This window comes from Temnothorax nylanderi, unplaced genomic scaffold (assembly GCF_030848795.1).
Source record: "Temnothorax nylanderi isolate EJ_2023f unplaced genomic scaffold, tnyl_v1.0 TNYL_tig0087_pilon, whole genome shotgun sequence".
In the NCBI taxonomy this organism is placed as follows: Eukaryota; Metazoa; Arthropoda; class Insecta; order Hymenoptera; family Formicidae; genus Temnothorax; species Temnothorax nylanderi.
Window position 1 is genome coordinate 161,078 of NW_027249149.1, and position 21,826 is coordinate 182,903.

Consider the following 21,826-nt stretch of genomic DNA (forward strand, 5'->3'; position numbering starts at 1 on the left):
TTTTGCTGTAATTCGTGTAACCAACGGAGAATTAATTTTATTCAGTTTATCAATTAATTGACTCGCGCGCGTCACGAGATCATCTACAGTGACTGTCGGTATCTCCTCGCGTTATTCGCCTTCACGAGCCGCCCGAGCTTATTCTTTCCCTCTAATTTTCTAATTTACTTTTGGTAAAAGCCTTCAGAAGCCGCTGTAACACCAGATGACAACTCCGTTCTTTGTAGTTTTTTATTATATCGGATTATCTTATAAATAATGTGTAAAAGAGAGCCCGATTTATTCTTTAGCTCAAAACCGAGAAACTTTTATCGCGAGAAAACTGAAAATTTAAGATTAAGGTGAAAAGAAGTTTTAAATAATAATGGAGAATATATTTTTGATAAAAATTTAAAATATCCAATTTTTTGTTTTATTTCAAAAATATATCTAAAAACAACACATTAGGGAAGACCGGGGCGAGTTGGCCAGTTTTTCAGTGTTTAATTTTTAATAAAATACATAAAATAAATGTCATTGTGTTGTTTCCTGTCTACGGTAATACCTATACATTTGGCTATCAGAATGAATTTTTAAAGTTAGCTTAAATTGATGATAATAATTAATGCATTTAAATATTTTCCGTATATACCTTTCACGCTGGCCAATTAACGCCATAATCGAAGTTAGTTGATTAACATCTATAATATGGGGCAAGTTGACGGATAGATATGTGATCGGTTGGGTTAAATGTTATTGGCAGCTTAATCCAGCGGTAATAAAACAGAACAATATTATATAGGATAGTTGTTTTATTATAAATTTATTAATTATTTTTGATAAGATAATCATTATATTAATACCATGAGACACTGGTATCTCTTTGGTAAAACTAACTTTGGAAAAATAACAGAAAATTATGTAATAGAAAATTTTAAAAAATTAAATCTCCAAATTATTACAAAGAAGCTTAAGATTTTTTAAAATTAAATTTAAAACAATATAGTAATTTTTGATATATTATTGATCTAAAATAAGTTTTCATTAAACAAAACATAAAATCATCTTTCTAAAAACAAAATAAAAATTCTGATCTCTACATTAGAAACAAAAACATCACAGTAATTTACGTCACTTTTTAGTCAATATGACGTCAAAATTACATCATTCTTTGTTCTACTTGGGTTAGGAAGTGGTCGTATATGTGTTCTGGCAAAAAAGAAGTTGAGAGAGACGGTTGATTAGTTGATTCACTTAAAGGCAACGAATCATTCCTGTTTGTATTAGAGGTAGACCTTATTTGAATAGCATTTTTATTAGTTTCTGAAGCAGATGATTTTTCATTGATGTGACTGCTGTCAGTGACTGGGACTGGTCTGTCTGTCACATAAGCTCCAGAAAACCCAGAAGATTCTGGGAAAATATTTTCGTTCAAAGGATAAATTCCAGTAACTCTGAATCCAGATTGTACATTCTCACTGCTTGTCGCCAATGGAAGTGAAGTTTTAATTAATTCCGGAATGTCGTAAATACTTATAGTTTTTCCAGGATGACAAGCTAGCCAATTATCGGCTGCCGTGTTGTAGTACTTTTTCAAAGGACCATAAACAGATCTATCAAGTGGTTGGAGCTTGTGGCTAGAGTGAGGAGGGAAAGACAAGACAGTTACGCCGTTATTCTCAAAGTAGTCAAGTACTTCAACAGATAAATCACGGTTGTCTAACAACAGAAGAACGGGTCTTTCTTTGAATGGCCTCGCGTATCGAACGAAATGCCTTGCGAATTTAATAAAGTTTTCTTCCTTCATCCAACCTGATTTGTTGGCATCACCAGATGATCCCATAGGTCCACTTTGAACAAATTTATCTTTATAATTTTCTCGTGGAAACATAAAAAACGGTGGAATTGTATTTCCGAGTGCTGAAACTGCAATTGCAACCGTGACCAATGTTTCTCTTTCATCAGAAGTAATTTTTCCCGATCGTCTCCTGTCACGTCGTGCAATTATTCTATTAGGTACGTGAACATCAGTCGTAAACCCAGTCTCATCGACATTCCATATGTCTTCAGGGCCAAGATGTAAGTGGTTATATACAGTTTTTAAGTTGTTAAAAAACAAATTTACATTATTTCTGTCGAAAGATGTGGTTCTGGAGAGACTTTTAGCTTGTGGTGACCTAATTGACAATGTTATAGTTTTGCGTTTAAGAAACTGTTCCAGCCAGTCTTGTCCAGCAATTTCTTTCGTTTTCCATGAATCAGGTATCTCTTTATTGTTTCTTATGGCAAACTCATATGCAAATTTTCTTGTTTTATAAGGGGTCATCCAATTAATATCAGCAACTGTTTTTATATAAGCAGCTAGAGCGTTTTCTTCCTCGTCGGTAAAAATTTGTCTACTTTTTTTGTATCCAACACTGTTCAAAAGTAACTCTGACTTCGTGATGTCTGGATTTTCTTGAATTTTATTTCGCATTTTAGCAACGTATCTATATAAAGTTCTATAAGGTATATCGTACTCTTGAGCGGCTGCAGTAATACCTTTCTTGTTAAAAATTATCTCACGACATGCTTTTTCCATGACGTCTCTGCATGTTTTAGCTCTTTCTGATTTTCTCTTGTACGTCCTCATTATTCTAGAAAATAAGTTACTGCTTAAACTTACTATTTAGTAATAAAAAAGTTAAAGTATAAAAAAATACGGATCTGTTCCTTTTAACTGGCTGAACAGTTTAGCCAGTGCAGCTAAGAGAAACAGATCCAATATAATCGTTGGTTGACTAGTCAACTAACCCCAAATATGGTTAGCCAACGAGCCCCGAACGACTATTTTTATTTGTGAGTTCTTCATCTAACCTTTAAATATTTATGGATCTCAATAAAACTAGTCTCAATCTCTTGTCTAATAAACAAGACTCTAAAATAGTGCTGTGACACTTATTCTTTTGTAACTACATAAAGCGTAAAAACAAAAACATCTCCGATAAAAAGTATTTACTTACGTAGACAATTTTTCGATAAACTCGTATAACTCTATAACATGCGACTGTGGGCGTCTAGTACAGTTGAAGAAGGAGGAATACTTGTTTCTATAGTAAATTTTGGCGCGAGCTAGCGCGCATCCGTGCCAAGTTATTAACGATTAGTCTACCTGCCCCTATCGCCAACGCCAACTAGCCCCGATCTCCCTTACTTTAATATTGGGATGACCTAATATTCAACTTTCTTAAAAGTAAAATGTAATTGACATATGAGAGAAAAAAGAGGTAAAGAGCACAAAAAAGTTTAGTTAGAAAAAAACAAAAATGTTTTATAATATAATATTTTGTTGCACGGTCGGCATTTAAATCGGTCCTATAAAAATGTTTTTAAATTTGCGATCCCGTCGTCGGTAAAGTGGAGCACCGTCCGTTCCCGGCGCAACGTTCGCGCGGTGGGAGTCGGCGGGCTGGGGCGTGGAGAGGGGGAATCGGAGTATCTCGCTGGCGCGGCCAACTCGCCGCTCTCTTCACTCGTGTTGTGGCGCCGACGAGGTGCACGCGGACTGTTCCTGGTTCCATCGGTCAGTGCCGGCAGGTGGTGGGTGTGTACGGAACGTTGTTTCGTCGTCTCTCCCGGTAGTCTATCGGCGCACGGAGGAAGAAGAGGAAGAATCAGCTCTCGAGTTCTCTCACCCCGGCACCAGTCATGGGCGGTAAGTCCACGAGTCTTCGATTCCGGGCGAGAATTCCGGTGCAGCCGACACACGCGGCTCGATTCGGCTCGGTTCGCCGGCCGATAACGTCGCTCGCCGGTCTTGACCCGATGACCTTCGTGCCGCTCGACTAGCTCAATCTCCTGTCCTCCCCCCCTTCCCCTCCTCTCTCTTCCCCCTCGTGGTGCGACCGGTATCGGCGGAACGGATCCATGATCCATCCCATCGTTCGCTGATCGGAATCGTCGTTCACGTGTGACTCGAACATACCTGTAGCAGGATTCTATGATTCTAGGGCCGGTATTCATAGTCGGTTCTTATTTGAAGACCGTCCTTAAGTAATGTCTTAAGATGCTAATACGGCTCTGTGATTGGTTCATAATATCTTAAGATCGTACTTAAGACGGTCTTAAATACAAGAACTGACTATAAATACCGGCCTTATAATTCTTTAACGACAGTTTTGGTCTCGTTGCGCAGGTATTATATATGGAAAAAAAGCTGCGCAATGATATTGAAATTGTCGTTGGAGTTACAGAATCCCGCCTCTGGCTCGTCGGTGCGTCGGCTCGATTGTTTTCGTTTTTTTTTTTTGCGGACGGGGTTCAAAAAGTCGAATTTTTCGACGGCAATTCAAGCTGTTCGAACTTCTCGAACCGGCGCGTCGATCGTGCAACTTCGCGCGTCGAGCTTTTCCCTCCGTCGTTTCCCGCTCGTTCCGATACCGCCGTGAACTTGTTCACAGATCGATCGAGGAATTACGATCGCGCGGAACGGCGGGTTTAAATTTGAAAATTTTCACGTTTCCCAGGGAAGAATTGTGTGCGCGATCGTTTTTTGCCCAAAAGCCGAAAAATCCAGTACCGTTAAATGTGTTTCGAATGAAATTGGGATGAAAGAGGGAGGAAAGCTTGAGCCCTCCGGCTGGAGGGAGTTAAATTACAGAAATCGCCGCTAACTATAGAAGAGAACGGAGGCGTGGCTCAGATTCCGAAATATTGCAGCGTGTTCAGTCAGAAATATTATTATATAAGAATATATAAGTTCCTCATATGTAAATTTTTCGCGCTTTCTGTATAAAGTCTTTGAAGTAATCTACAAATAATCGAGTAATTATCATCCGATTTAGAGGCGACACAATCTCCCTAAAAGACCATCGTCATCTTCTCACAGACTGTCGCGCTAATTGGTCGCGTAATTAGCAAGAAAAGAGGCGAGGCTCGCGAGAAAGATCTTACTGCGTTCCACGCGCTCTTCTCTCTCTCCTTCTCTCTCTTTTTTCTCTCTGTCTTTTCGAACGCTGGATTCCTCGCGCATAAGAGAAACAAGATAAGTCAACAGCGTCGTGTCGCCGGCGACGTATCTCTGACGTTTATTCCTGGCCGCTCCTCCGAGCGGGAGAGAAACTCGGCGGCGCCTTGCCAAAGCGTGCTCCGAGAGCGCGCGCGAGGGCTCCCGTATTTTTATTCTTCCGCGGAATCGCCCGCGTACTTTCGACGCTGCGAGGCCGAGATTTTTGCCGCTCCGGCCCGTCGTCACTCGCCGGATTGTTCGCGCAGGTGTGCCCGAATACGCGCCAGAAAGAATCGCGTCGGAGAGCGAGTCGCGACACTCGCGACACCGTCGACGATATATTTAGGGTTACGCCGTGTGTTTTTCTTTTTCGCGGGCGCAGCTTCGTTTCGGGACGTACCTCACCTCGGATCCCGTCGTCCACGTGGGCAGGGAAATCTCGCGGCGCGCACGGAACAGATTCCGCCGTCGTGCGAGACCGATGATTCGGATAATCTCGCGCCGAGACCTTTCGATTTTATCTCGTGGAAGATACGAGCGTCGATTGTTCTCACTACCAATAATACAGGCGATCACGTCGCACCGGTCTCGAGTGTCCCGTGACGGCATATCGATTGCGGCATATGTAATTGAGAGTTATATGCGATAAGAGAACGACACTTATATCGATCGCCACCAGTTGTATCTTGATAATGGGCGGGGAATATTTATTTTCCACGTAAAATCCAGGTCACTAACATCTGAGAATCTGCGATTTGTATATGTATTAAATTGCCGGATGTGATGAGAGAAACATACCTGCAAAATAATATCCGATGCATTGCAAGAAATAATTTGCAACAATATTTATTTTTCACGTAGTGATCCAGACCACTAATATTTGAGAAATTATGATAATTATATAATAATTGTAATAATTATATATCTGCTATTTATAATTGTTAAATTACTGGATGTGATGAGATTCGAGAAACATATTTGCAAAATAATATCCGATGCAAGAAATAATTCGAAGCAAAGTATCCCAAAAATTATCTTCCTCGCATACTTCGGATTTCGATGTGTTCCAAAGATTATTGATATTATCAGAATATAATCAAAAAGAGATCCCCTACTTAAAACCATGCGTTTTCTAAAGAGAGCTCCCGCTTATCGATCAAAAGGTTATTTTAAATAAACGAGATCTTCTGATTTCAATGAATCGCCCTTGTTTAAAATTGCTAACGAAAAGCACGGATGATCATCTCTGAATAATCATGTGCACTGCAAATAAATAGTTGTATATTTAAAAGAAACGACGTGTGAGATGCTCCACACGAGTGAACTAATTGTCAAGTTCATTGGACCCTTATCGGCGATACTATTTTTATGTGATCTCAATCTTGACCTCGTCTACTTTAGCCTCGGGCTTAGAAGTCTTCTCGGCATTAGAAGTCCGGGGCGCGTGTGCTCCTCGTAATGTTCTCGTCGTAAGAACAGACGATACGCGCGAGACTGGCGATTAGCATATAAATTAAAAGAAGAAACAAGCGTTCAAATTAAAAAAGGGGGAGAAGAAATGAGATCAAACACACTTTTAACTTGCCATTTTATTCGTAGATTTTCTCGCTTCTCTTAGTACAGGATATAAATACAGTCGATTGCGGCCGTTAATTTCGGACTTGCTTCCTTTTAGCTTCTCAAACCTTTTAACTCCTGCAGCTGACGCTGGAAATAAATAAAATAATTCACGGGAATTATTTAATTAACTTGCAGATTTTTTAGAATATATCTCTTGTCGGCGATCGGTTTTCACTAGATTTCGCGTTTTCACGTTTCCGCGTCGCGGAAAATCGCTCGAGGACTACACCCACGTTGCTGCGATTTCCAGCCGCGAAATCTCATGAGGAATCTTATCAGGTTCAAACTCCGACGCTCGCGAGTGCTTGACCTAACGCAAGACGTATGAATGCATTTCGCTACGAGAATGCGAGACCGGCTCGCTATTATAAGAGCTGGAAGAGCGGGCTTGTATAAATATAAACCTATGCCGGCAGTCTGGCTCCTCGGGTTTCGGGTATTCTCGCGCCATAATGTAATACGTGGAAGGCCTCACCTCCGCGTCTCTCAAAGGGAAGATGCAACCCTCGCGACATTAAATATAGCGGGTGTAGGACTAAAATATATTCCCCGTCCCGCGTCCCCCATGCCCGAGGCACGGAGATTAACTCTATCCCGCTTCAAAATCACACACGCTAAAAGACTAATTGCTCCACTTTAAAATTAGGAAGAATTCTGGCGCAGAATTTTCGTTTCCTTCACAGATTCATCGATTCATCGATCGCGAGCCCTATTTCTCTATTTTAATCTTGAATATTTTTGTAACTAGTACTTTTGTTAAAATTCTTCTTTTCTCGGTCGATTTGTGTTACCTGACAGTAACTGAACGTTCTTCTTGTTCGACGTTATATTTTATGTTACTTTGTCCAAATAGCGAAAGTTAATTTCTGTTAGATGTGGGAGACAGGTAGGCGGGCGAAACATGCCTCGCGCGATCAATTAAATTAGGCGTGACGGAAATGCGTGAAAACATATAGAGAACAACGAGCGGAGAGAGAGAGAGAGAGGGAACAGATAACATCGTGCTTTGACGTGACTCCGCTCTTGAGAACATCGGCAGCGAGAAATCCGATCCTCCTCGAGTCCTGAGCCCCTCTTCTTTCTCCGCTTCTTCCTCTCTCGCCCTCCGCGCTCCGCCGTGACTCATTATTGTCCGTCACCGACGTTTATCCGCTCCGGATTCTAACGCGTTCGCCCACGCGTATTTCGGCGTAACGACATTAGGATGACGTTACGCCACTTGCGATCTTATTACGATCTCCGAGTCGGGAGCATATTGGAGAACTTCGCTTGCCAGGCCTCGATACGTGCTTCCCTACCGTTACTCACGGAGATTTTTGCATGAATCGCGTGAATATCATGTGGGATTAATGGTGTGATCGAACGTCCCCAATCACGTGTACATACGATGACAGTCTTCCTCGTTCACGAGGTTATCGTGTGCCTCGGGCCTTATTTGTCCAAATTCCTAATTCGCGTCAGTGCTAACAGCACCGAGTAGATCTTGATGCGAGAGATTATTGCGAACGAGTCCCGATTAGAAATCACTGCAATGAGACCGATTCGACATTTTCATTAAGATAAAATGGACTTCGCATCTATACTGTTACATTCGTAGTGTAAAATTATATTCAATTTGAATTATTTTTAATCATTCTTATAGGTCGCCACTGCTGCTACTCAATATGTCGTTAATTCAATTGAAACAATGTTAATTTAACTAAACTAATGGAGTTAAAATATTGTTTTGTGTTAAAATACAAGTACACTGCAAATCTAAGTATGTTTACACGAATAAACGTCCAAAAATAACACATTAGACTGAAGCTCTTTTTACATGTTTTTTTTTATTTGTTAAAATGACGTGATTTAAAACTGCAAGAAATGTGTAAGAAGAGCTTTAGCTAAAATAACACACTTGGATTTGCAGTGCAATAAATTTCGACACACACATGGTAGTTAAAAATAACAAAACTCAAGATGTATTGATTTGAATTTCAGTCTTTAATATTTAATATTTAATAGTGTATGCTTGCGGAGGTTTCATTCAAAATATTTTCTTGATCTATAATACTATAAATCTCTTGATACATCATTTTACGTCACAAGTGTGTCTAATTATCAGTCTCCTTGATATTTAATAGCAAATATTGTCCATTTCTAGCGAGCTTTTTCCGATCGACGAACTTTGAACCGATAACGAACCGATGAGTTATGCACCGCCAAGCACATCTTGGCGCCATTCTTTCGTCTTGTTTATTATTGTCTTTATCGGCGCGTAAGAAAGTCGACTGCGTTAAATTTAGTACGTTTGAAGAGTATAATTATACATACAATTATTATGTACGATTCCGAGGCAGAATGTTCTAACGTAATCATCTTTCTCATCCTCCATTCCGATTCAAATAAATGCGCAAATGCGACGGTTTAAAAGATCACGCAACAAGATTATAAATCATATGCACCAAGTATCTTGCAATTTTGCAAAAGACGACCGCGGGGGACCGGAGGCCGAGTCTCGTCGTAGATCCACCTAAGAATAGGTGACGTGTTTTATCCAGGGGGGAAAATAGAGCACAGCCAAAATCCGCTGGTCTGCTCACGCGCGGTTGAGGATAGTATCAAATAGATATCAAATAGAAATAGGATACGTTATAAATAAATGCGCGATAATTTTGCGCCTGTGAAAAACACGAGGTACGCCTCTGCGTCTCCCTCGCTCTGCCAAGTTTTCACTGCGTAGGTAAAAATTTTTGCACGTGCCCAAGGTTGGAATTTTGCGACTTAAACGCCGCTTCCGTTGTCATGCGTTTAATAAACGATTTGCGTAACGAGCATGAGTAGTTGCGCGAAAGCAATGCATTTGCATTTGTTTGCATATAGGCGTCGTTTTAGATCTGCTGCCTCATAAAGGCTGCGGTCTATTTGACGCTACAAAATTCTTTGAAGCGTTCTTCTTTTCCTTCTTTCTTCACTGAAAGAAAGGAGGAAAGGAATGCTTCGAAGCATTTGTAGTGTTAAGTAGAACCGCAGCCAGAAACACATTTGCGAGAATTTACTTACTTTTCCAGTAATAAAATATACTCAAAAATATTTGTAGAAGTGAATATATGAAAATTTAATCGGTAAATGTGGCAATTTTATTACAGCAAAGACTATTAAGAGTTCAAGAGCTTTTGGACCCCCCGTGTATAAGAAATCTATTTTGAAATTACAGAGAAAAGCAATGATTATCTTATTTGATAAAACTTGTCCACTGAAAAGATAATCTACTAGGGATCACTGAAAATTTTCTTCTTTTAAGGACATGTAGCATGTCTGTGCCGTGGAACGCAGTCGTGAACATAAATGTCGCGAGAAATAATTGCTTACAATTAAAGCTCTCTTGATGTCGCGTCAGGAGGAAGTGAGACCGATGCGAGAGAGCTCTAATTATATCCGGACTTGGGAGGCTGCCAACGTCACCTTCGTTTTCGGCTTTTACCTTTCGTCTGGCGTCTCTCTGCTTGCATTCTTCTGCGCTTTCGCGGCAAGACGCGTCGGGGATGCACCCGAATTTTTGTATCTACGAAGACACCGATATATTTATTCCAGACACCGGTATAGCGACGCAATTTTTCACATTCGCCAAGAATTTGATAAAAAGTTCTGAACATCGATCACTCTGATTTATGAACATTGCAAAGCACAGTAATATTTTTTGGTTGTTATTCGTAAAAGTAATAGACATTTCTCACGTCGTTGCAATCCCTTCGCAGCGGTTTACACAGTTCTTTTTCTTTCATGAATCTGAGGTATCGACGCCTGTAAAAGTGCACGTTTGTAAAATGTATATACGGCATACGCGATAACATTTGAACTTCGCGGAGTTCGTTGGCATAATTTTACAGCCTATCTTTATTGCGCTTACGTAAGATATCGCGGTTAATTTGGGAGTCAGCGTTAACCGTGAAATTAACTCGGCTTTACCGCTTATCAGCGCGCGAAGTCAAAACTCGCTTCGCACATATTAGTCTTTCTCGTGCTGCCTCGGAATTGAATCGAAGGACATTCCACAAGAACATATTTACATACAAAATACGTGCCATTTATTTTCTAAGTCTCGCGAGACTCTCACCAGATACTTACAGCTCATTAGCGACGCTTCGTTAAAAACACATTGTCACAACGCTGAACTTCTTTCTCGCCACTTCTGAACCAAGCTCTTTACGTGTCTATTGTAAAATGCACGTGGAAATTTAAAAAAGAAACGTGTAATTTCTAGATTAATTGAACGAAATTAATCGTTCATAATTCGAACTAAATTAATCGACGTTTTTGATGTTCAGCAAACGCGAGAGACTAAAGAAGAAATAAAGAAGCAAATTTTTCCTTAACTGTCTCCAGCCGAAGGCAGATATAATAGAGGAAAAACAATTTTTAGTTGTAATAAGATGTCTGTATTGAATTTTCGGACCTAAAGATTCGTCAAGATGCCCTTGGACGACACTAATATTCTATCGCGTGCGCATTTATATTCACGTGTTCTGGACACGTCCACTGGATGCAGCGACGTAGATTTAAACGTCAGCCTCGCCGGCGTCTAATAGCATCTAAAATAGATTGCGGCCCGGGTGCGTCGAATAGAAGCGAATGCCCCATCAAGCGTTTTATCGGGTCTTTCTTCGTCTTTCAGGATATGCATGGGTTACACTGGCTACGAACGATGCCTACTCCCTGGGAGCGCTGGTCCTGGCGCACTCGCTACGTCGGGTCGGCACCAGGCACGACCTGGCCTGCCTGGTCACTCCCGGAGTTACGGCGACCATGAGGTATCGTCCTTGCCCAAGTTCAATACAGCGATTACCGGAGGGCAACACGTCATACGCATGCCGAATCGTGCTGGGGAAAATAAAGACGAAAATATTTTCGTAGCATTTGTACTTATTCGAGATTAGATTGTTATTCGTGTTATTACAACAAAAAACTCGAACATTCTTTTTATAAGAATTATTTAAATTTGTTGGGATCAGTTTTCGCGTCTATAGTTTATTTTTTATTTAATAAAACTCATGAAAGATGTATCAGCATCGTGAGATCAGAATCGTGCATTAAATTAGTAACAGCGTATTGTTCCGCCAAGCTTTTAAATTTTGAAACATCAGTAATTTTTATTGGAATTAAGAGGTTCTCAAAGAATCAAACTTCATAAGATTAGTCAAGTTAACAGGCCTAATATATTGATAAGTAGGACAATCAACGAGCAAAAACGGTTCTACACAATGACATTAATCAGATTTTAATTGCAATGTGTAATCAGTGTTTTTTTTTTGCGCCAGGGAAAAATTGGCGGCAGTATTCTCCTTGGTGCAGGAAGTCAATGTTCTCGACTCGAAGGACGAGGCGAACCTGGCCTTGTTAGCTAGACCAGAGTTGGGCATCACGTTTACCAAGTTGCACTGTTGGAGGCTAACTCAGTACGAGAAGTGTGTATTTGTTGACGCAGACACGCTTGTGAGTAATCCGAAATTTTATTCAAATTATAATTAATATATTTGTTACGTGCTCTTTATTTTACATTATTTTTACATCTAAAACGAACGTTAAAATTGGAATTGGAATTATAATATTCGAGCTTTTAATTCTGTACTACTATTCATTTTTTGATGTAATACACTTGAAAAGCGAGTTACATATTATTTAATAGTAAAACAAAATAATATATATAAAAGTATGAAAGACAAGCTAAAATCAAAACTGTTATACGAGAAACTATCACGTCACTGTAGATATGTTTCATGTTTTTAGGTCGTACGAAATTGCGATGAGTTATTTGAGCGAGAGGAATTATCGGCCGCGCCTGATGTCGGCTGGCCTGACTGCTTTAATTCCGGAGTATTTGTGTTCAGACCGTCTCAACAAACGTTCGCGTCAATCACCGCGTTCGCCGCCGCCAAGGGCTCGTTCGACGGCGGCGATCAAGGCTTATTGAACATGTACTTCAGCGACTGGGCCAGTAAGGACATCTCCAAACATCTACCGTTCATCTACAACATGTGTTCCACCGCGACGTACTCCTACCTTCCCGCATTCAAACAGTAAGCGCTCGCGCTCTTTCGATTCGCCACGATTAAATCCTTTTCCGTTTTCTAATTCTCATTTACATTCCTAGATTCGGCGACGACGTGAGAATAATACACTTTATCGGCATAACGAAACCGTGGTTACAGTATTTCGATACCCTGACCGGTACCGTCGAGCCACCACCTGGAGCGGCACATTTGCAACCGCTGTTGCAATTGTGGTGGAACATATTCTGCGAGCGAGTGCATCCCCAACTGTCGCCCTCGATGGTAAGTTTAACAATAATTCGTTTTAACGCAGTATGCATTTAATATGCTAAAATGACGAATGATACTTCTAAACTGACACTCAAAATGCATACCTACTTTTTTAAACCAAATTTTGTACATCTAATAAAGAGAGATCTTTCTTTTGTCCATGTTTTAATGATATGTGAATAACGCATTTTTACTCATTTTACACTTATGCATTTGGCTGCAAAAAATAATAATATCGCAATTTCTCTTTCTTATACTCATGCGTTCGTTTTATAAGCAAAGCAGTGAACAATTATATTCAATTATAAACAAGACGAGGGTAAGATACTCTTACATACGCGTCTCTACTGCTTGTAGTTTTCCAATAGATTATTTTCTATATTTTAGTATTATTATTTGTGTGAAATGAATAAGATTTATTTATTTTGTCGTATATTCGATAAAAATTACAATGTAATTCTGAGAGTTTCCAGTAAACAGTTTTATCTCAAATCTTTCAGAATTTTTACTGGCGAATATCAGAGTTGCGTTGAGTTTGCGATCTTTTTGTAAATATAGCTATACAAACCTAAAATTTCTCGAAATGCTTGCATTTTTTATGACTTTTTTCAATGCTGTATGGAAGCTTGCATCATAAGTGGTAGCATTTGAGAATATAATCATAGCTATGTTTTTTTCGCTGCATCTTTATACGATATAAAGTGTGTAAATTTTTTTTGCACTTCAAATATATTTTGAACCCAAGATTCTCTAAAAAGAATTCCTTATTAATCGTGTTTTATAGGGTTCAAGATATAGTCTTGATTTGCAGGGTTGATTTATAGGGTTCAAGATATAGTCTTGATTTGCAATTTTCTTTGTACATATTTGTATAGTGCATATTAATAGCTGCATTTAATTTTATATCTATATAATTTCATGATATATGAATAATATGATTCTAAAATATAGATATAAGTATTATATTTTTAGTCGAATGGAATGAGAATTTATGTATGCACTTTTTATCCCATAACAATTTACCAAACGAATAATGCAGCTATTAGTATAACGGATTTTTCTAGTATTAAACCAGTGTCTATTTTTTTTCTTTGATCTCTGTTCTTTCTAACTCATACACTTGTAACTCGTGTAAAAATTTAATTCGGCCGCTATATATAATAACATTTAATTGCATTATTCGTAATATCTGTAATGGCTGGGTCGAGCATGAATGTTATTCGTGTGGCATTTTGAAGCTATTAATATAATACCAGAAAATATTTTATTTACGGTGGAATAACATTTTACATTATTGCTACCGTGTAATGTCAGATATGGAAAACATGACGCTGTAAGAAAAATGGACACTGTCAAACACTTAGTTCAATACTAACCGATCGAGTGTGCATTTTTCTGTTTTGGCATGATGCTTGCATAGGCCACCAGCACATTGGCTCCAATTTGGCACGCATTTGCTCCTCCGTCCTATGTACCCCCCTATCCCAAGATCTCCGATTACTCCGACGCAACAAACGGCAACACTTACAACTCTCGGATTCCGGATTTCTCCGAATTTAAAGATCCCTGGGAAGGGTACTCCCCGCAAAACGATCCGCCTTCGACCGACAATAGCGCACCGAGTGATAAGGGCGGAAACTGTTACTGCGGAGTTAAATACGAGGAAGAAGCGAATGTTGTTCGTCAAAGTGACCACAATGCAACTCAACATAATCAACAATTTTACTGTGAGCAACAGCACTCTTCCTACACGCCCATTCAAACGTATGATCAACATCGAGAACATGCGACTTCTTACTCCGGAGAGAATCGCAATCAAGAGCATTCTGTACAGCACACTGAACCTCATAATTGGCAGCAACACAGCGAACATCGTGTTGAACAGCACCAGCATAATGAACAATGGACTGAACAGAGACATCATTATGTGCAACATCAGCATCACGAGCAAAGGCACCATAACGAGCAGCAACATTACAACGAGCAAAGACGATACAGCGAGCAGCACCAGCAGTTTCATCAACATGATTGTCACAGAAATAAAGCGGATGATCATCATCAGCATCAATCAGTTCAAGAATTGCAGCCTGCCGACGTGAGGCACGAGAGTCACGCGCAACACCACGCCAGTGGTAATAATCAAGCTAGTCATCAAAGTGTACATTATCTGAGTCAAATTGTTTCTCATAATGAGTCTCATGCGCAGCACGAAAAGAATAGCGAGCAGGCGTTGAAAGCTGCGAATAATAAAGCGGACACGCGGAGAATCGATTTCCTTCCTCCCCCTCCCGCACCTTGTACAGATCTCCACAATGTAGCCACGCGATCTGACCCGAATGTAACGGAACATCTAGACAATGCAAATGTAAGTAATTGTTCCCATATCCTTTTTTTTCTAAATTTGAGTCGAATATATTATCACTGTACGCTTCCGTACATGTTTCTGAGAATATATCCGCTTTATTTCGCTAAAAAAGAAAGATTATGAACGCTTTATGATAATTATAATTATACTGCTGTAAAAGCAACTTTTTATGTCATCGGTGTATTCACTTATTTCGACAATGCTTGGGACATTACTTGCACTTTTATTGGGAATATTTGTTCGATACATAATTTCAAATCATTTTGTTTGCCACTTATTTATTACGTACAAATTTTCATTTTGTGTAGTGGGCCGATTGTGAATATAAATAATTCTGTTTATTTTCTGGGAAACGTAACGGTTTATCAATTCATCTTTGTGTGTACTAATCCGTATTACTTCCACATATTCGTAACACGTGCGCCCTATTTTAAAGTGTCTCCATGTAAGTAGCATCAGCTTCGTATTGTACGTATACGTGATTTGTCTTGAGGAATGCAGAAGAGATAAAATTGCTTGAAACGTGTGTGTTTATCGTACTTGTCATTAATTGATTCTTTGATGTTGCGAGCGGTTTGAAATGAAGAAATATTCTTCTTAATTGCACACAGGCGGGTATCGCTGGTGCTCTGGCTCAAATAACGTTGGGCGAAGCGAGGAGCGCCGAGCAAGTAGCCCTGGAGGAGCACATGAGGAAGCAGAGCTGGGAACAAGGACAGATCGACTACATGGGTCGCGACAGCTTTGACAACATATGGAAGAAGATCTGCGAGACGCTCTCCATCACGCCGCAACGGCAACCAACTCCGCCTAAAGATGTAATTTAATGTCGAATAACATATTTATGATGTAATGAGCAAGCTTAGAAATTACCGTGCTAAAGTCATAATTAAAACATCATCAGAGACACAGTTATTTTCATCTTTAAACAGCTAGATTAAAAAAAAAGTTGCATAAGCAACGGTGAAAACTATTCTGATAATGAATAATTCATACCGCGATGAATATTCGTAGGATACCGCTGCTTTGGAGACTACTGTAATAGAGGCTGCTGCAAAAGAGACTGCTGTAGAAAAGACTGCTGACGCACCTGCAGATGTCAAAGTGGATAAACCAGCCGGTACGTCGCTCTCTTATACATGAAATCGCGTTATCGTAAAGAAAATTGTAATAAAATATTTGAAGCGCATTTTTATGAATCTGAATTACAGGTAACCATATATCATAAATTAGAATATTTCATGCACGCAGAAACTGAAATAACAACACGATATTCGACTCAACGAGCGCTGTTCGCCAATCGTCAAAATAATTAAGGAGATGCGAGATATACTTTTGAAATAATTTAATGTGCTCACAATGCAAAGCCATTAACTGTTTTCTCGAGTATGCTTTGCGTTTTTGTTTGTTTTTTTCGTTCCACTTAATACAGCATGTGATAGTTTTATAATTTTGAATTGAAGACGTCGAGCGAGGAAACGATTAAAAACGATATGCTTAGATGGATACGCGAATTTGTTGCGATATTTCGAGCGAAAAGTACAAAACGTATATACTCTTGTTAATGCAATTGATCTAGTTTGAGTGTTTGTGAAACAGGAACAGAGGACAGCAACTAACAGATCCTGGCGCCATAGCATTGCTGCGTCTTGTATTATCGTTTTGCTTTAATGGGGTAAATATTTTATGTACTCACACAAAACATCACGTTCTGACATTATTACTTCTTTTTTATTCTACTTCAGAATTATTTAAAACAATACAATGCATCTAAAACCTATTGTATTGTTAATCTTATTGCTAGATTAGGTACTTTTTAAAGCTTTTTAGCTACTTTTTTGTTACTATAAGATTGCCTTTTTTACTTTATAATAAAATTTTTTTACTTTAAAAATTCTTTTAGCTTGTTTAAGAAAGATTCTTTAGAAATATTATATCTTTAAATCAGTGAACTGTATACACTTTCAACATATTTTTAAAGCTGTGTACGTAATCGATATATAAAATGAAATGTATATGTATATGCGAACAAAAAGTGTGAGGTACAATCTAATACGAATACTTTGAAAATTGTTACGTTATGCTTTTGTATGAATAGCACGCTTTTATAAATCATACTTATTTACTAATTAAACATTTTGCATTAAATATTGCTTCTTTAACCCGCTGCGACATGATCGGCTTTCCTTCATTCTTCAAACAAGTTGTCATGCATTACATGTGCGAAATATTGTGCTATGTCCATTATATGCTTTATATGCTTTATGTTAACAACGAGCACATAAGCGTTATTTATAGTTCACATGCGGTATCATATACATTTGGTCTTCCAAAATGCTTAGCAAATGTATATTATTATTTATGACCGTATTCACGGCTCGCATACATTGTATTGTTCAAACTCGTGGCACATTTTGATATGTTGGAACGAAATCGGATTTTCTCTCATCGTGATCATCAATCATCGCCTATTCTGCTTAAAATTACGAGATGTAAATATGCGATCTTTTCAATATTAATCGATAATTTTACTTCTATTTAAATTAATTTAAGAAAACGGTCTTTATTCACCGTATAGAATTTTTGCACGATTTCTTCGCTCAATTTTCTAGAATAGTTCTTTCTGTACGTATGTATTTGTTTGATCGCGTTTATATCTGTCACTTCCGTTTTTTCTTCATTAGTTGAAGCGGACAAAGATCCAACGCAATCTCTGATATGCGAAGTTTCCAAAGAGGAGAAACTTTCGGCGACGCAAATCCCCGAGCAGGAAGCACCCGCGTTACCTTCCGAGAAAAGTATCACAGTAGAAGCTGCCGCAACGAAAGTATCCAGCGAGCCGGTACAATCGGGAGACGCTTGTGCGAAACCGACAACGGAGCCAAAGGATGTAAAATCATGCGAGATCAATACTTCAGTGCCTCTGCCGCAACCGCTGGCAGAATCTCTGCCCGCGAGAACAACTGCGGAACAATGCGAGCTCGCAAGTCCGCAGACGACGCAGAAAGCGGCGCCTCAAAGCGAAAGTCTTTTCGAAGCGAAAGAACCGCAACAAGCTGATTTGCAAACATCCCTCTTGGTTTGCAAATTACCTGCGCAAGAAGCAGCTACGCCGGTGACGCAAATCGGTAGTACCGAACCAGCGCCTACCGAGACTCCGAAGACTCCAGCTTCCACTGCTCAAGACGCAACGCAATCTGCAGCTCCGATTAGCGTAATCAGTCTGCAGGACATTGCTATAACTTCTCTTGCAACGCCAGTAGAAGACATTGCGAAACGTGTAATCGAATCCGTGCCCGACGTAACACAGCCTCTCACGATAGACCCGGGCGAACGGCACGCGGAGATGCTGTTGGCGGCTTCCGAGATCTCCACTGTGAGTCCCGTGCCTATTCAGGTGGCGGAATCAGTTCTCCAGGCTGAGCCCAAGGAGTCCGTGTTGGGTGCAGCTGTGGTCGTGAGCGATCAGGCAATTGCTACGACGGTCACAGCCGTGCACGAGTCCACGGATATCGCTTCTGCGCTGACCCCGCTCGAGTCCGTTCAGTTGAACGGATCAGCTTGCGAAGTTGAGAGACGCGGCGATGTCACGAGAGACGCGGCTCCAGTTCCCGGTCTACCGGAAAAGACTGATGCTCCTCCTCAGGCGGCCAAGGAATCAGCGAGTGACTTAGTTACCAAAGACGTGCCATCAGAAGTACCGCCTGCTACTGAAGGAAAGACATTTATCAGTAGCAGTGTGGTGCCCTTAGGAACATCGTCTGGGAAAGAATCAGCGGAACAGGCTGCGAGAACAGAAGCGAAGCCGGCGGAGCAGATTACAAAGACGGAAGCCAAGGAAGAAAAGTCCGCAAAGCAAGCAAAAGTCGAGACAACGGAAGCGGCCGTGAAACAAGCGGAAGCGGCTGCGCAAGCTGAAGCAACAGAAACACCGTCTACCGAGCAAGCTGAAGTAGCGGAAGCGGCAGGAGCGAGATCACCGAGTGAAGTTCCGGAGTCGCCGATCAGCGAGCCGAGTTCGCCGCTGGAAAAACCCATTGAAGTGAAACCGCCAAACGTGCCATTAACACCGACAGTGACTGAGGCCACGCCGCCGACCAGTCCGTCCGCGGATAGCGCGCAGGAGGCGGACGCGAAGAAGAGCCTGAAGAAGTCCGACTCGACGGACGGCGCCGACAACGGGGAGGGCGCGGACAAGAAGGCGAAGAAGGTGGTGAAGAAGGTGACGAAGAAACCGAAAGCGAAGCCCGACGAGGCGGCGCCCTCAGCCGCGACGGAGGTCACCGCCGCGGACGGCTCGCAGAGCAAGGCGAAGAAGACCGTGAAGACGACGAAGAAGACCGGCACGAAGACCCTGGAGGCCGACACGAGCGTGCCGGAGACACCACCGCCTACGGCGCCGGCCGGCGCCGTCGGCGTCGACGCGCCCGTTCCGCCCAAGCGGAAGACGAAGGGCGGAACGAACGCGAAGGGAACGACCGGCAAGAAGCCCGAGACGGAGGAGTAACCGAATCCGAGCCGACAATAATTAACGGTCTCGAATAGCGCGCTGAGCATCGAGAAAAGAACTTTAATCCTTTTGAGACTTCGCGTTCCCGGAAGCCTAAGTATTTTCGCGCATACTCTTTTTTTTACGATTTTCTTAAGATAAGAAGATTCCCCGCGAGATCCCCGATCTTTTATCAGCTGCAAAGCGTAGTAGACACTCTAGAAGATTGTCGCGGCATAGTCCGAACGTTGTCTCGGAAGGATTAAAAGATGCGTTAGAAGATCACACTCGCAAGTCTGTTATGGTTTTTTTTTTTATATACTTTTAATATATGTCTCGCGAGAGTTTCTATATCGCCGTTGAACCTCGATACCGAGAGTTTAATCGACGACGATACAAATAATTCGTGTTCATACGAGCCGCGTTACTCCACTTGTCTCTTGTTTTTTTTTTTTTTTTTTTTTAATTAACGATGTACTCGCTTCTCCCGCTATGGTTTGTTCCTGCCTGTATCTTCTTAGATATCGTACTCGTGTAATTACCGTTTCCTCGAGCCAACACGTTGCTCGGGGCCAAGGGTCTCGCGCATCCTGAAATTTTAATGAGCCCGAGTCTCGCCCGAGCAACGCGAGCTCGAATGTCTCATTGCGAGCGAGCATTTTATACATGTTTATTCGCTTCGACGAATCTGCCAGAGCTGAGATCATCAGCTGTGATTGATTCTGTTGCGCGAAGCCACGTTTTTATCGCGAATGCGGCGTCAGGATCGTGTCGCCGTTGCCGTGCTGTCCGACGTTTCTCGCACCGACCTGTGAGATCGCCGACGAGGGAGAGAGAGAGGCCCATGTTTTATTCACACGCATCGTGTACACGTGTGTGCGTGTGTGTTTTGTCTGCATCGATCGAGCGAGACGGCAGATGAAAGGCAGGTCCGCTTGTCTAACGGATTCAATTATTGTAATTTCATCAGGAAACGAGAGAAGGAGAGAGAGAGAGAGAGAGAGAGAGAGAGACACAGAGAGCAATGAGCTAATTTATTATACGCAACGAGAACAATATAAGCAATAGAACGGCAACTGAGATATTACGTGAGAAAACTGAGCGGCTCACCTTTTTGTATACTCATATATATTATATATTAGATATATTATATATTAAATTATATTTTACAGTGTGTATTTTTACTGAATCTGTCTCGTTGATATTTCTAAAAAAAAAAAGAAGAACGTTTATCTTTTCCACATGCTATGTACAAATAACAAATTTCTTACTCTAATTTAGATTTAAGCAGGTCAGGACGGTTCTTTCTCAAGTACGAGTAGGTATCGATCTTTCGAAAGAACCATCACGCAACTCGCTGCGACGTAGCATAACGCAACTGAAAGCTTTTTAATAATGATGAAAAGAGAAGCCTTTGCCGATCCGTTCGCAGGAAATAAGTTGTAGGAGATACTCCAAAGACGCAGTGTAAGATTTGTAACAAGACTTATCGTCAATAAAACACGTGTCGTCAATGAGAAACATTAATTATTATTATTAGAAAGTTGTCAACAGGTAAATTATTAATGTATAATTATATTAATGTGATACATATATAATAGCTTCAGTTTCAGTTTTGTTATAGCGCGACCTAAACGGATATTTAAACATCAAGTTTCAAGAAAAAAAAATGTTTTGAGGATATATTTAACTAAAGAAGACATCACAGAATATACGCTTCTTTATTATAGTCTTTGAAGAAGAAGGTAATTGAGTTTTTGTGATTTCAGGCGTGCTTGTGTAAATTCCAACTAGGAAGAAATAAAATGTAAATTTTCGTTAATTTATTTCAACAAGAATAAAACGCTTTAATAAATAAATAGCAATCAATATGCAGGATAAATAAATATCAGGATTCTCGGTTATCAGGGGAAGGAAAAATATCTTCTTCTTCAACGACTCATTCTGCATATATTAGGATATATTTTACCACGTTATCAAATTGATAATAAATATAATTTAATACTGATAAAAAGAATTGATTAGAGAAGATGCCATTTTTGATCGAATTTTGGTAGCTTAATAATAACATTTCTGTTTGAAATTTG

The 21,826-nt window shown here is 40.4% G+C and overlaps 1 protein-coding gene and 2 long non-coding RNA genes across 6 annotated transcripts; 1 reads left to right on the plus strand and 2 right to left on the minus strand.

The window, feature by feature from the left end:
• Window positions 1-773: 773 nt before the first annotated feature.
• Window positions 774-3,397, minus strand: LOC139774764 (uncharacterized). The gene is made up of 2 exons (XR_011718667.1): window positions 2,982-3,397; window positions 774-2,615 (listed from the first exon to the last, which is right to left on the minus strand). It is a non-coding gene; the product is annotated as an uncharacterized lncRNA (long non-coding RNA).
• Window positions 3,398-3,411: 14 nt separating this feature from the next.
• Gyg (glycogenin 1) lies at window positions 3,412-21,260 on the plus strand. Of its 4 annotated transcripts, XR_011718666.1 has the most exons (10): window positions 3,412-3,673; window positions 11,241-11,376; window positions 11,884-12,058; window positions 12,353-12,642; window positions 12,717-12,897; window positions 14,306-15,250; window positions 15,862-16,068; window positions 16,265-16,370; window positions 16,850-16,925; window positions 17,935-18,070. XR_011718666.1 is itself a non-coding variant. In XM_071710191.1 (9 exons), the coding sequence occupies exons 1-9, from the start codon at window positions 3,667-3,669 to the stop codon at window positions 16,476-16,478; spliced, it is 2,064 nt and encodes a 687-aa protein (XP_071566292.1). In that variant the 5' UTR covers window positions 3,412-3,666; the 3' UTR covers window positions 16,479-16,753. The 4 variants fall into 4 exon arrangements, 3 of the variants coding, with proteins under 3 accessions (XP_071566292.1, XP_071566290.1, XP_071566291.1); XM_071710191.1 differs by lacking the exons at window positions 16,850-16,925; window positions 17,935-18,070 and adding an exon at window positions 16,462-16,753; XM_071710189.1 differs by lacking the exon at window positions 16,850-16,925 and having other exon boundaries at window positions 3,428-3,673; window positions 17,935-21,260.
• Window positions 6,538-6,902, minus strand: LOC139774765 (uncharacterized). Its single transcript, XR_011718668.1, has 2 exons — window positions 6,820-6,902; window positions 6,538-6,673 (listed from the first exon to the last, which is right to left on the minus strand). It is a non-coding gene; the product is annotated as an uncharacterized lncRNA (long non-coding RNA).
• Window positions 21,261-21,826: the final 566 nt, after the last annotated feature.

Bases quoted from the DNA above. Each gene is read 5' to 3' on its own strand.
- Gyg (XM_071710189.1), top strand. The intron at 11,377-11,883 runs GTATCGTCCTTG...TTTTTGCGCCAG, and splicing joins GGAGTTACGGCGACCATGAG to GGAAAAATTGGCGGCAGTAT. The intron at 12,643-12,716 runs GTAAGCGCTCGC...TTACATTCCTAG, and splicing joins TACCTTCCCGCATTCAAACA to ATTCGGCGACGACGTGAGAA.